This window comes from Hemitrygon akajei, chromosome 5, assembly GCF_048418815.1.
Source record: "Hemitrygon akajei chromosome 5, sHemAka1.3, whole genome shotgun sequence".
In the NCBI taxonomy this organism is placed as follows: Eukaryota; Metazoa; Chordata; class Chondrichthyes; order Myliobatiformes; family Dasyatidae; genus Hemitrygon; species Hemitrygon akajei.
In genome coordinates, this window is record NC_133128.1 from 123,321,809 (window position 1) to 123,337,451 (window position 15,643).

The window sequence follows — 15,643 nt, forward strand, 5'->3', positions numbered from 1 at the left end:
GCTATGCCATCAATCCCACTGTGTACTGCTCCTGAGGTGACCGTAGCAGGGGTGAGGCTGCCAGTCATCCATCTCTCACTGGCCTGCAAAGTGATACAGTGGTCTTATATCAAGCGTCATCCCCAACAACTACAGACCACCTCAGAACATCCAGGGCACAGAGGAGGAGTGAAAAGACCAAAGCAAATCCAAAGTCTATCTTACACTCATCCCTGATGGCTTTACCTGTGTGGATTCCCAAAGGGTCAAAGTTCTCCATGTTGCACACAGTCACACAGTTGTCAGCAGCATCTCGGACCACCTCATACTCCACCTCTTTCCAGCCCAGCAGCGACTGCTCCACCAGGATCTGGTTGGTCATTGCCAAAGCCTGGTGAAAGAAAACTGCCGTTAGAAGACATAGAGTCACAGAGCAAAGTCACGGGTCCTTGCCAACCACAGTACTCACCCAGCTAGTTCCAATCTGCTGTGTTTGGCCCATAGTCCCTAAGCCCCACCACCAAAGAACCTCTCCAGGCAATTATTAAATGATGCTATTGTCCCTGCCTCAACCACTTCCTCTGGCAGTCTTCTCCATATACTCACCAACCCTGGCATGAAAAAAGTTGCCATTCAGGTCCCTTTTAAATCTGACCCCTCTCATCCTAAATTCATGGCCCCTAATTTCTATCTACATTCCCCTCGAGAAATGATTGTTACCGCTCACCTTAGCCATGCCTCTCATAATTTTAAACATTTCTATAAGGTCACCCTTCATTTTCTTACATTTCAAGGAATAAAGGCCTAGCTTTCCAGTCTCAGTGTCTTATCCGTGGGTCTGGAGCCACAAACAAATCAGATGGGGCACTAACATCACTTCTGTAAAAGGGTGTCAGCGAATGTGATGGCCCTCGATGTCAGTCAGTCGTTTCTCTCTCACCATCACCACTCTTTCTTCCAGATTCAATCAATTAACTTGAATTTTCATTCCAAGATTCGATCTCATGTCCTTGACGGATCAGTCCAGAATTATAGATCATAGAGCAGTACAGTCCTTTTGGCCCACGATGTTGTGTTTACCTCTTAATCTACTCTAAAATCAGTCTAGCTCTTTCCTTCATCCATGTGCCTATCTAAGATTCTCTTAAATGTCATCAACGTACCTGTTTCTACCTCACCTCTGGCAGTGCATTTCATACACCCACAACTCTCTGTGTAAAAATAACTACTTCTGATACCCTGCCTATACTTTACTCCAATCACCTTAAAAGTATTCCCTGTCATGTTAGCCATTGCAACCCTGGGAAAAAGGCTCTGGATGTCCACCTTATCATGTTATACACCTCTATCAAGTCACCTCTCACCCTCCTTTGCTCCAAAGATAAAAGCCCTAGCGCATTCAAGACTGCGCTCATTCATCCTGTCTGTGCCCCTCATAAGTTTATCCACCTCCAAAAGGTCACCTGAAAGTCTCCTATGCTCCAAGGAAAACAGGCTGAACCTCCTCAATCTCTCTCCATAATTCGGTCTCAGTCAGTTTAAGCTTGATGTTGGAGAAGTTCTAGAATTAATTGGCAGAATGAACTGTCAACTGAGCAGATAAAGACAGCACGGATTTGTGAAAGAACAAGATTGTACACCAAACGATAGTTTTTTTGTTGTGTGTGTTGCTCTGGATTTCCAGTATCTGCCGACCTTCTCATGTTTTTGATGGAGGACAGAGGGGAGTGGTAAGGGAGATGTGGACTTGAAAAGGCTTGTGATAAGATGTCAAATAATAAGCTCATCATCAAGACTGAAGCACATGGAATAAAAGGGTTTGGAGTAACATAGATAGTAGACTGGCTTCAGAAAAGGAAACAAAAAGATATTAAAGGTGTACAGTAATTATTCCCATTCATAGATGCTGCCTGACCTGCTGAGTTCCTCGAGCATTTTGTGTGTGTGTTACTCTAAAAAGCTGTGAAAGGTTACTTTCAAACTGGAGGAGAGACTAAGGTGGAGTTTCCCCGGGGATTACTACTTGCCTTAATATATTAACAACTTAAAGAGTCCAGAGGGCACTGAACAAATTTCCAACTCGGTAGCTGACACCTACACCTAGGGGTGTAGTGAGCTGTAAGGGGATCATAGAAAGGATGGTGGAATGATGCTGGACTGAAAAGACAAAATACAGTAGAAATCATTGTTCTGAATGATGCACAAGAACTAAGAGATTTGGGATATATGTACACAGTTCATTTAACCTGACTGTGCAAGTAAAGGCATGTACTTGCTGGAGTTTAGAACAATAAGGCAGGATCTCATTGAAACTTTGAAAGCCCTAGGTAGAGTCGATGTGGCAAGGATGTTTCCTCTAGTGAGGGAGTCCAGGACCAGAGGGCACACCCTCAGTATACAAGGACATCCCATCACAACAGAGAAGAGGAGGAATTTCTTTAGCCAGAGGATGGTGAATCTGTGAGTTCATTGCCACAGGCGGCTGTGGAGGCCAAGTCATTGGGTTTATTTAAACCAGAGGTTGAGAGGGTATTGATTAGTAAGGCTGTCAAGGGTTACAGGGAGAAGGCAGGAGAATGGGGTTGAGAGGGATAATAAATCAGCCATGATGGAATGGCAGAGCAGACCCTATGATCTGAATGGCCTAATTTTTTCCTATGTCTTATGATGTTTAAATAGCACGTGGCAGCCTGGGCTTCATAAATGGGAGCGGGAACCACAATAGCCAAGGGGTTCACAATGATTTTTTTTTTAAAAACTGGTGTAGCTATATCAGGAGTATTATGGCCATTTCTAGTTGCTATACACGAAGGACTTTAGCGTTGAAGTGGAATGTTTCAAGAAGATGGGGTTATACTCTACGACACAGAGGAAATTGCAAGGGGATCTGAGGTGATGAACAGTATGGATAAAAACAGCAAAGGAGATCTGGATAATTCTCTAAAATGGAAGAATTTACAGTGCTCTTGGCACAGGGCGAGGATCAGCACAGTCTGCAGTATTCTTGCACAAAGCCCAGCACAGAATTGATGGGTTGAATGCTCACCCAATTTCATGATTCTCCAGAGGCTTGCTAATACATGGAATTAAATCAGAATCAGGTTTAATATCATTGGCACATGTCGTGAAATATGTTGTTTTGTGGGCAGCAGTACACTAAAATACATAATTAAAATGCTATAGATCACAATATGAAATACTGTGTATATATAAAAAACATATATACAATATATATAAATAAAAGTACATAGTGCTAAAAAAGAGCAAAAACAAAATAGTCAGGTAGTGTTATTGGGTACATTGTCCATTCAGAATCTGATCACAGACAGGAAAAAGCTGTTCATGAAATGTTAAGTATTTATCTTCAGGCTCCTGTGCCACCCCCTTGATGGGAGCAATGGGAAGAGGGCATGTCTTGAATGATGGGATTTTTAATGATGGATGCCATCTTTTTGAGGCACCACCTTTTGAAGGTGTCCTCATTGCTGGGGAGGCTGTAGTCCATGATGGCACTGGCTGAGTTTACAACTTTCTGCAGTGCATTTTGATCCTAAGCACTCCATATCAGGCAGTGATGCAGCCAGTTAGAATGCTCTCCATGGTACAGCTGTAGAAATTTGCAAACTCCTTTAGTGACATATCAAGTCTCCTCAAGCTCATAGTGACATATAGCCACTGCTGTGCCTTCTTTGTAATAGCATCAATATGTTGGATCCAGGGTAGAGCTTCAGAGATGTTTTTATATATGTTTATTTTATTTCGAGGTACAGCACGTCACAGAACCTTCCGACCCAACAAGCCGCATCTCCCCACAACCCACCTATTTAAACCTAGCCTAACTGCAAGGCAATTTATGATGACCAATTAACTTTTTAATCGGTACATCCTTGGACTGTGGGAAGAAAGCAGAGCACCGAGAGGAAACCTATGCACTCACAAGGAAGATGTATAAACTCTTTACGGCCACCATCAGAAACGAACTCTGAACTCAACAAAGTAAGTTGTAATAACATCACACTAACCGCTACGCTACTATGGCACCATAAGTTCAAGATGTTCCAACTGTAACCTGCTATCTATGCACTAAAAATAACAAACATGAGAAAGGGGCCATTTCTTAGTATATTAAGAGCTTAGGCATGGATATTCTCCAACCTCCCAGAGGTTGGTACCCTTGTGATTATCACTACCAATTACTGACATGTAGATATTTGATTCAGAAGGGAAATGGAGCCGCTGGGAAAAGGTTATTACATGTTCCAAGAAGGATCTGGGAATCATACCCTTTAAACATTAATTCTCTTGTGAGAATGCAGGGTGTAAAGGCATTTAATATAATTATATGTTTTATGAAAAGCTCATTAGCTCTAACAACCTTTACTAAGCCCAATAACAATAAAACAGGATAAACAGCAATTTCAAGTTTGATAGTATACTTCAGTTAAAAACATTGTCAAAGCTGCAAGAGATCACATTACGCTTCCATAATCTCAGCAAGGTTTTGGCTCCTGATTGTGCCCCCCACCCCCCCCCCACCCACTTTCTACCTCAGTCTCAACTTGGCAACCAAAATAAATTAGTCAGTTGTAACGTTGACACTCAGGAACTTGAAACTGCTTGTCCCTCAGTGAAGACTGGTGTGTGTTCTCTTGCAGGTTGGTCAGTGTCAAGGAAGGCAAATGTAATGTTCACATTCATTTTGAGAGGACTAGAATATAAGAGCAAAAAATGTAATGTTGAGGCTTTAAAAGACATTGGTCAGACTGCACTTGGAGTATTGTGAGCAATTTTGGGCACCTTATCTCAGAAAAAATATGATTGTATTGGAGAGGATGCAGAGGAAGTTCACAAGAAAGATTCCGGCAATAAATGGGTTAATGTATGAGGAGCATTTGATGGTTCTGGGCCCGCACTCACTGGAGTTTAGAAGAATGAGAGAGGATCTCATTGAAACCTATCGAATATTGAAAAGCCTAGCTAGAGTGGATGTAGGGAGGATGTTCCCTACAGTGGGGAAGTCGAGGAATAGAGGGCACCGCCTCAGAATAGAGAGACAACCATTTAAAACAGAGATGAAGAGTAATTCTTTAGCCAGATGGTGGTAAGTCTGTGGAATTCATTGCCACAGACAGCTGTAGAAGCCAAGTCATTTGCGTATATTTCAAGCAGAGGTCGATATGTTCTTCATTAGTAAGAGTGTCAAAGATATGGCAGGAGAATGGGATTGAGAGGGATAATAAATCAGCCATGAATGCATAATTTTGCTCCCATGTCTTATGGTCTTCCCCTTGCTGAGTCCACAAGCAATTCCTCAGTCTTTCTGAAACTGAGTGCATGCTTGTTCTCGCAGCACCACTTAACCAACTGATCTATCTCACTCCTGTACGCCTCTTCGTCATCATATGAAATTCTGCCTACAATAGCAGTGTCATTAGCAAATTTATAGATGGCATTTCAGCTGTGTCTAGCCACACAGTCATGGGTGTAAAGAGAGTAGAACAGTGGGCTAAGCATGCATACTTGAGGTGCACCAGTGCTGATTGTCAGCAAGAAACATAGAAAACCTACAGCACAATACAGGCCCTTCGGCCCACAAAATTGTGATGGACATTCGAGATTACTAGGGTTACCCGTAGCCCTCTATTTTACTAAGCTCCATGTACCTGTCCAAAGTTATCTTAAAAGACCCTATCGTATCCGCCTCCACCACCGTTGCCGGCAGCCCATTCCACGCACTCACCGCTCTCTGCGTAAAAAACTTACCCCTGACATCTCCCCTGTACCTACTCCCCAGCACCTTAAACTCATGCCCTCTTGTGGCAGCCATTTCAGCCCTGGGAAAAAGCCTCTGAATATCCACACGATCAATGCCTCTCATCATCTTATACACCTCTATCAGGTCACCTCTCATCCTCTTTCGCTCCAAGGAGAAAAGGCCGATTTCACTCAACCTGTTTTCATAAGGCATACTCCCCAATCCAGGCAATATCCTTGTAAATCTCCTCTGCACCCTTTCTATGGCTTCCACATCCTTCCTGTAGTGAGGCGACCAGAACTGAGCACAGTACTCCAAGTGGGGTCTGACCAGGGTCCTATATAGCTGCAACATTACCTCTCAGCTCCTAAATTCAATTCCACGATTGATGAAAGCCAATGCACTGTATACCTTCTTAACCACAGTCAACCTGCGCAGCTGCTTTGAGTGTCCTATGGACTTGGACCCCAAGATCCCTCTGATCCTCCACACTGTCAAGAGTCTTACCATTAATACTATATTCTGCCATCATATTTGACCTACCAAAATGAACCACTTCACAGTTATCTGAGTTGATCTCCATCTGCCACTTCTCAGCCCAGTTTTGCATCCTATCAATGTCCTGCTGTAACCTCTGACAGCTCTCCACACTATTCACAGCATCCCCAACCTTTGTGTCATCAGCAAACTTACTAACCCATCCCTCCACTTCCTCATTCAGGTCATTTATAAAAATCACAAAGAGTAAGGGTCCCAGAACAGATCCCTGAGGCACACCACTGGTCACCGACCTCCATGCAGAATATGACCCGTCTACAACCATTCTTTGCCTTCTGTGGGCAAGCCAGTTCTGGATCCACTAAGCAATGTACCCTGGGATCCCATGCCTCCTTACTTTCTCAATAAGCCTTGCATGGGGTACCTTGTCAAATGCCTTGCTGAAATCCAGATACACTACATCTACTGCTCTTCCTTCATCAATATGTTCAGTCACATCCTCAGAAAATACAATCAGGTTTGTAAGGCACGACCTGCCCTTGACAAAGCCATGCTGACTATTCCTAATCAGATTATACCTCTCCAAATGTTCTTAAATCCTGCCTCTCAGGATCTTCTCCATCAATTTACCAACCACTGAAGTAAGACTCACTGTTCTATAATCTCCTGGGCTATCTCAACTCCCTTTCTTGAATAAAGGACAACATCTGCAACCTTCCAATCCTCTGGAAACTCTCCTGTCTCCATTGATGATGCAAAGATCATCACCAGAGACTCAGCAATCTCCTCCCTCGCCTGGGGTTCATCTCATCCGGTCCCGGAGCCTTGTCCAACTTGATGCTTTCCAAAAGCTCCAGCACATCCTCTTTCTTAATATCTGCATGCTCAAGCTTTTCAGTCCACTGCAAGTCATCACTACAATCACCAAGATCCTTTTCCATAGTGAATACTGAAGTATTCATTAAGTACCTCTGCTATTTCCTCCGGTTCCATACACACTTTCCCACTGTCACACTTGATAGGTCCTATTCTTTCATGTCTTACCCTCTTGCTCTTCACATACTTGTAGAATGCCTTGGGATTTTCCTTAATCCTGCCAACCAAGGCCTTCTCATGGCCCCTTCTGGCTCTCCTAATGTCATTCTTAAGCTCCTTTCTGCTAGCCTTATAATCTTCTAGATCTCTATCATTACCTAGCTCTCTGAATCTTTCATGAGCTTTTCCTTTCTTCTTGAATAGATTTACTACAGCCTTTGTACACCACGGTTCCTGTACCCTACCATAACTTCCCTGTCTCATTGGAATGTACCTATGCATAACTCCACACATATATCCCCTGAACATTTGCCACATTTCTTCTGTACCTTTCCCTGAGAACATTTGTTCTCAATTTAAGCTTCCAAGTTCCTGCCTGATAGCCTCATAATTCCCCTTACTCCAGTTAAACGCTTTTCTAACTTTTCTGTTTCTCTCTCCAATGCTATTGGAGATAGAATTATGATCATTATCTCTAAAATGCTCTCCCACTGAGAGATCTGACATCTAACTAGGTTCATTTCCCAATATCAAATCAAGTACAGTCTCTCCTCTTGTAGGCTTATCTACATATTGTGTCAGGAAACCTTCCTGAACACACCTAACAAATTCCATCTGACCCCTTGCTCTAGGGAGATGCCAATCAATATTTGGGAAATTAAAATCTCCCACCACAGCAACTCTGTTATTATTACACCTTTCCAGGATCTGTTTCCTTATTTGCTCCTCGATATCCCTTTACTATTGAGCTGCGTATAAAAAACACCCAGTAGAATTATTGACCCCTTCCTGTTCCTAACCTCCACCCACAGAGACTCCGTAGACAATCCCTCCATGACGTCCACCTTTTCTGCAGCCGTGACACTATCTCTGATCAACAGTGCCACACCCCCACTTCTTTTGCCTTCCTCCCTGTCCTTTCTGAAACATCTAAAACCCAGCACTTGAAGTAATCATCCCTGTCCCTGAGCCATCCAAGTCTCTGTAATGGCCACCACATCATAGCTCCAAGTACTGATCCACGCTCTAAGCTCATCCGCTTTGTTCACAATACTCCTTGCGTTAAAATAGACACATCTCAAACCGTCGGTCTGAGTGTGTCCCTTCTCTATCACCTGCCTGTCCTCCCTCACACTCTGTCTCCAAGCTTTCTCTATTTGTGAGCCAACCACCTCTTCCCCAGTCTCTTCAGTTTGGTTCCCAACCCCCAACAATTCCAGTTTAAACTCTCCCCAGAAGCCTTAGCAAACCTCCCCGCCAGGATATTGGTCCCGCTGGGATTCAAGTGCAACCCGTCCTTTTTGTACAGGTCACACTTGCCCCAAAAGAGGTCCCAAGGATCAAGAAATCTGAATCCCTGCCCCCTGCTCCAATCCCTCAGCCACGCATTTATCCTACACCTTACTCTATTCCTCTAGTCACTGTTACGTGGCAAAGGCTGTAACCCTGAGATTACTACCTTTGCGGTCCTGCTTCTTGACTTCCTTCCTAACTCCCTGTACTCTTTTTTCAGGACCTCTTCCCTTTTCCTACCAATATGTACCACGACCTCTAGCTGTTCTCCCTCCCACTGCAGGATATCATGGACGCAATCTGAAACATCCCAGACCCTGGCATCTGGGGCAAACTACCATCTGAGTTTCTTTCCTGCATCCACAGAATCGCCTGTCTGACCCCCTAACTATAGAGTCCCCTATCACTACTGCCTTCCTCTTCCCTCTCCCTACCCTTCTGAGCCACAGGGCCGTACTCTGTGCCAGAGGCATGGCCACTTTTGCTTCCCCCAGGTAGGCTGTTCACCCCCCCCCCCCCACAGTACTCAAACAGGAGTACTTACTGTTCAGGGGGACAGCCACAGGGGTACTCTCTAGTACCTGACTCTTCCCCTTCCCTCTCCTGACTGTTAACCACTTGTCTGTCTCTCGTGGCCCCGGTGTGACCACCTGCCTATAACTCCTCTCTATCACCTCCCCCCTCTCCCTGACCAGATGAAGTTCATCAAGCTGCAACCCCAGTTCCCTAACGCAGTCCCTAAGGAGCTGCAGCTCGACACACCGGGTGCAAATATGGCCGTCCGGGAGACCGGGAGACTCCAGGGCTTCCCACATCTGACACCAAGCACAGAACATCGGTCTCACACACATACTTCCTTTCCACAATTAACACAGGTAAACCTACCTTGCCTCGTCCCGGTACCATCTAAGCCCGTTGAGCCAAAGCCCTATCACTCTGCTACCCTCTTACTCCGCTGCCCGCTGGACGTTATTTCCAGATGATGTTATTTCTGATCCACATTGACTGTGGTCTCTCGGTGAGAAAGTTAAAGATCCAGTTGCAGAGGGAGCTACAGAGGCCCAGGTTTTGGAGCTTGTTGATTAAAATTAAGGGTATAATTGCATTGAACGATGACCTGTCATCAACAAACAGCAGCCTTTGCTATTGTCCAGGTGATCGAAGTCACAGTGGAGACTGGTAAGACTGCATCTACTGCAGACCTACCATGGTTTTAGACAATTTGCAGCGGGTCCAGGATCTTGCATAGGCAAGAGTTGATTCTAGCCATGACCAACCCTGCTCTTCTTGGGCACTGGTATGGTTGGTACCCTTTTGAAGCAGGTGGGAACTTCTGACTGCAGCAGTGAGAGATTGAAGGTGTCCTTGAATAATCCAACCAGTTGGTTGGCACAGTCTTTCAGAGCCCTACCAGGTATACCCTCTTGAAAGATGCTCTGATGTTGGCCTCCAAGACCGAGATCACAGAGTCAGTAGATGCTGCAGGGATTGGGACAGGTGTAGCTTTATTCTCCCTTTCAAAGCATGCATAAAAGGTGTTGTGCTCATCCGGGAGTGAATCATCACAGCCATTCATGATGATAGGTTTCGCCTTGTATAGCCAGCAAGCACTGCCAGAACTGGCAAGCATCCGATTCCTTCTCTAACTTCACACAGTTGTTTTCTCGCTCTTAAAATAGCATTCCGGAAGTCGGACCTGGGTTTCTTGTACAGTCCTGGATCGATGAATGCCACAGATCTAGCCCTCGGCAGACTATGAATCTCCTGGTTCGGACTCAGCTTTTGGTTTGGGTATGTCTGGAAAGTTTCTCGAAAATACAGATTCATCCACAAAGGTCTTGATCGAATCAATGACAACTATGATTCAAAGATTCAAAGACAAGTCCCTGAATATTGTCTAGTCCACTGACTCAAAGCAGTCCTGTAAGTGCTCGACTTCCCTTGACTATACCTTCTTGGCCCTCACGACTGGTGCTGCAGTGTTTAGTGTCTGCTGATACACCAGGAGTGAAGGAAATTAAAGAGGCATAAGAGAGGAGCTGGCCAGAATTGATTGGAAGGGGATATCAGCAGGGAAATGGCAGAGCAGCAATGATTGGAGCTTCTGGGAACAGCCTCCACCCATTAACCCACCCCATCAAACCCCACCACCACTATTTTATCATTTCCTGTTTGATTCACCCTATGTACAGATACTCCTGTACCTAGCATCACGTTATCTACATACAATCAGCCTGTTTATATAGGCTAATATTATGTATTTATATTAATTCTGCTTTTTTATGCTACATCAGATCCCGAGTAACAATCATTTTGTTCTCCTTTACATGTGTATGTTGATGAAAACAAAATAAACAATGTTGAATCCTGAATAACATTAATATTCAGTCTGCACAAAGAAGCCTAAAATAAAGCTTTCAATTAAGTGCGGTCATACCAATATTGCTCAGGTCCATGGTACATCAACAGTGTATCAGAAATATCTCCAGATGGTTGGGCCGTTCACTGTTGCTATAACTTTATGCTCCAACTACAAAACTACTGTTATGTGATGCAGAGGGAAATATATACTCAGCGGCCACTTTATTGGCTACACCTGTACACCTACTCATTAATGTAAATATCTAATCAGCCAATCACTTGGCAGCAACTCAATGCATAAAAGCATGCAGACATGGTCAAGAGGTTCAGTTGTTGTTCAGACCAAATACTAGAATAGGGAAGAAATGTGATCTAAGTGATTTTGACCATGGAATGCTTGTTGGTGCCAGATGGGGTGGTTTGAGTATTCTCAGAAATTGCTGATCTCCTGGGATTTTTGTGCACAACACTCACTGGAGTTTACAGAGAATGGTGTGATAAACAAAAAAAAAATCCAGTGAGCGGCATTTCTGTGGGTGAAAATGCCTTGGAGGTCAAAGGAGAATGGCCAGACTGGCTCAAGCTGACCAAAAAGGTGACTGTAACTCAAATAACCACGTTTTACAACAGTGGTATGCAGATGAGTATCTCTGAACTTTGAAGTGGTTGGGCCACAGCAGCAGAAGACCATGAACATACACTCAGTGGCCACCATTCGGTACAGGGGGCACCGAGTGTAATTAAGGATATAGGTTGCTTGTGCTGGATACAAGTTGGCAAAGGCTAACTTCATCGCTAACCAAATTGATGGGAAGACTATCAGCTTGAATAATTAATGGCACAATTAGTTGAGCAAAATTAGCAGTTCAGGAACTTGTCTCCCCTGTGCTCATTTGCACACTAAAACCATCACAGAACCCACAAAAAGTCTGCAAATCCAAATGATTAATGTTAGTCATGCAATAAACTAGTTAGTTTCACCTAAACTGTGTTATTCTGCTGTTTTTCTATAGCAAACAAGTTATGGCTCCTTAAACTGATTGATGTATGGGCATGATTATGGTATGTCCACAGGATATACAACAGCATAGCACAGCACACAAGAACAGGTCCTTCGGCCCACAATGTCATGCCAGTTTAATTAAACTTATAACTAAACACCTACTAAACTATTCCCTTCTGCCGATATAATATAAATATCCCTCCCTTCTCAAGATGTTCATGTGCCTTTCTAAGAGTATCTTAAACACCTCTATTACACGTGCTTCCAACATTCCCCCCCCCCCCCCCAGCAGAGCATACCAACCACTCTGTGGTAAAAAAGATTGCCTCAGACATCTCCTTTGAGCTTGTCCCCTCTCACCTTAAATGCGTGCTCTATAGTGTTAGACATTTCTACACTAGGAAAAAGATACCAGCTGTCAATCTGTTACCCTCATGATTTCATAAACTCCCCATCAGATCTTCTCACAGCCCCCACCACATCAGCCAAAACGACCCCTTTATTCAACCTCTCCTCCTAGCACATGCACAATGGACTCAACGTGCAGTCAGCAACATCCTAAACAAAACCCACCACAATAGACAACTATAGCACAAGCCAGAGATAACACCCCCAGTGACACGCATATAGTGCAGTCCACAACACTCACTCTGAAACACAGCAGCACGCAGACTCACTGTCTCACATACAATGAGGAAATGCTACTTACTTTACTGGCAATTTCGGTAAGTTTTTCTTTGTCGTTGCACAGACCAGAACCAAGGCCACCAAGTGCATAGGCAGATCTCACCATGACAGGATATCCAATCTTCTCTGCTGCTTGGAAGGCGTCCTCCAGCTGTAGGTTCAGAAAGTTGTTAGTCTGGCTGGAATGGATACAACTCACCAAGTGTACATCCTCAGAATCAGTCTAAAAGTCAAGCCTTACCAACTGACCGTTTGGGTTCAACATTGAATCAATAGAAATACAAGCCATTTACTGGCACTACCATTGTCACTGCACCATGCCTCAAATCACAGAGCAGTTACTGTGAAAGATTTGTTAGTGGTGGGGGTGGCACTGTAATACAGCTAGTGGAGCTGCTGCCCCACAGCTCCAAGTTTAATGCTGACCTGCACTGCTACATCCGTGAAGTTTCCAGACTCCCTGGGCTTTGGCTGCATTCTCCAGTAGCCACATACATCCCTAAGAGTCAGATTTACACAGCGCAGAAACAGGCACTTGAACCCACTCCATCCAGGCCAGCCTTTTCGCCCATCTACATTTCCCTCAGCAGTTCTGTGGTATTCTGTGCCTTGTCTATTGCAGTGCCTATTGCAATGTTGCTCATAGTGACTCTACCTGACTTCACCATACTCACTGGCAATGAGTTCCAGGTAATAACCCCTCTCAGTGTCAAAATAAATTTACCCCTCAGATCCCATTCAAATTCCTTCATTCTTCAACCTATATCCTATATATATATATAGATACACACACACCCACCCTCCCCTCCCCAGTGAGATACTGCGCTTTGGGAGGTCAAATATAAGGGGAAAGTGCACTGTAAATGGCAGGAGCATAAGGAGCTTTAATGTACTGGGGGGGTGTGGTTTTAGGGTCTTGGACTTCTGTACTTCTCTATGGACATGGAGCCCAAGATTCTTCATGGGGTCCAAGTCCATGGCTCCCTGAAAGTGGCATGCTTGCATTCATTGGCTGCGGCACTGGGCATACAAATCAGAAAGTCAAGTTGCAGCAGTATAAAGCTTTGCTAGGTCACAATTTGTGTGCGGTTCTGGTTGCCCCATTACAGAAAGGATGTGGAGGCTTTGGAGAAGATGCAGAAGATGCTCACCAATATGTGGCCTGAATAACAGAGTATTAGCAATCAGGAGAGATCAGACAGACTATTTTCTTTAGAGCGTTGGATGCATATATACAGTAAGATGTGTCAAAGATGAGATGACATGCCTCCAAGAGGATGGGGGAGGCTAAAGGGAGGTGGTGGAAGCAGATACAATAGTTCTGTTTAACTGGGATTTAGACAAGCACATGAAACTGCAGGAAAGGTTAGAGAGTCAAACCATGCAGAAACAGGCCACTCAGCCTAAATGGTCAATGCAACAAACACTCCCATGTAAACTAGACCCCTTTTGTCCGTGTTTGGTCCATACCACTCTAAACCTTCCCTGTCGGTGTGCCTGGCCAAATACCTTTTAAATGTTGTTACCTGCCTCTGGCAGCTCATGGCATATCCTGACCACCCTCTGGTTGAAACGTTGCCCCTGAGGTTCCTACTAAATCTTTCTCCTCTTTGCTAAACTTACGTCCTCTCGCTCTTGATAGTGCAGAAGGTTACAACAGGATATTACAGAGCTGGGCTGAGAAGTAGCAGATGGAGCTCAACCTGTGAGGTGATTCACTCTGAAAGGTCAAATTTGAAGGGAAAATACAGGGTTAATGGCAGGATTCTAGGCTGTGTGGAGCAACAGAGGGATCTGTAGATCCTTCAAGATTGCCACAGGTTGATAGGATGGTTAAGAAGGCATATGGCCTTCATTAGTGAGAGGTTTGAGTTCAAGAGCTGCAAGGTAGTATTACAGCTCCAGGAAACCTTGATTACACCACACTTGGAATACTGTGTTCAATTCTAGTAACCTCATGATAGGAAGGATGTAGATTTAGCAAGGGTGCAAAGGTGCTTTAACAGGATGCTGCCTGTTTTAATAGGAGAGCATGTCTAATGAGGACAGGCTGAGTAAGCTAGGGCTTTTCTCTTTGGAGCAAAATAGGATGAGAGGTGACCTGATAGAGGTGTAAAAGACGATAAGAGGGGCATAGCAACACACACAAAATGCTGGTGGAAAGCAGGCCAGGCAGCATCTATGGTAAAGAGTGCAATCAATGTTTCAGGCCAAAACCCTTCGGCAGGACTGGAGAAAAAAAGCTGAGGAGTAGATTTAAAAGGTGGGAGGGAGAGGAGAGAGAAAAACGGGGGGGAGGAAGTAAAGAGCTGGGAAGTTGATTGGTGAAAGAGACAGAAGACCATGGAAGAAAGAAAAGGGGGGAGGAGCACAAGAGGGAGGCAATGGGTGGGCAAGGAGATAAGGTGAGAGATGGAAAAGGAGATGGGAAATGGTGAAGGAGAGGGGTGGGGGGCATTACCAGAAGTTTGAGAAATCGATGTTCATGCCGTCAGGTTGGAGGCTATCCAGACATAATATAAGGTGTTGTTCCTCCAACCTAAGTGTGGTCTTATCCCGACAATGGAGGAGGCCATGGATAGACATATCGGAATGGGAATGGGAAGTGGAATTAAAATGGGTGGCTACTGGGAGATCCCACTTGTTCTGGCAGATGGTGCGTAGATGCTTGGCGAAGCAGTCTCGCAATCTACGTCAGGTCTCACTGATATACAAGAGGCCATACCAGGTGCACCGGATACAGTAAATGACCCCAAAAGACTCAGAGGTTAAGTGTCGCCTCACCTGGAAGGACTATTTGGGGCCCTGAATGGTATTGAGGGACAAGGTATATGGGCAGGTGTAGCACTTGTTCCGCCTGCAAGTATAAGTGCCAGGAGGGAGATCAGTGGGGAGGGACGAATAGACAAGGGAGTCGCGTAAGGAGCGATCCCTGTGGAAAGCAGGAAGTGGGGGGGGGGGGGGGGGGAGGGAAAGATTTGCTTGGTGGTGAGATCCCATTGGAGATGGTGGAAGTTTCAGAGAATTATATG

General features: G+C 44.7%; 1 protein-coding gene across 1 annotated transcript in view; it reads right to left on the reverse strand.

Annotated features, from left to right (window-relative positions):
* Window positions 1-15,643, reverse strand: part of cps1 (carbamoyl-phosphate synthase 1, mitochondrial) — a 180,468-nt gene that overhangs the window by 86,571 nt on the left and 78,254 nt on the right. The window contains exons 16-17 of the mRNA XM_073046354.1: window positions 12,634-12,762; window positions 226-370 (exon numbers count right to left, since the gene is read on the reverse strand). Of these exons, the coding sequence (XP_072902455.1) occupies window positions 226-370; window positions 12,634-12,762 (274 nt within the window). The remainder of the gene's footprint in view (window positions 1-225; window positions 371-12,633; window positions 12,763-15,643) is intronic.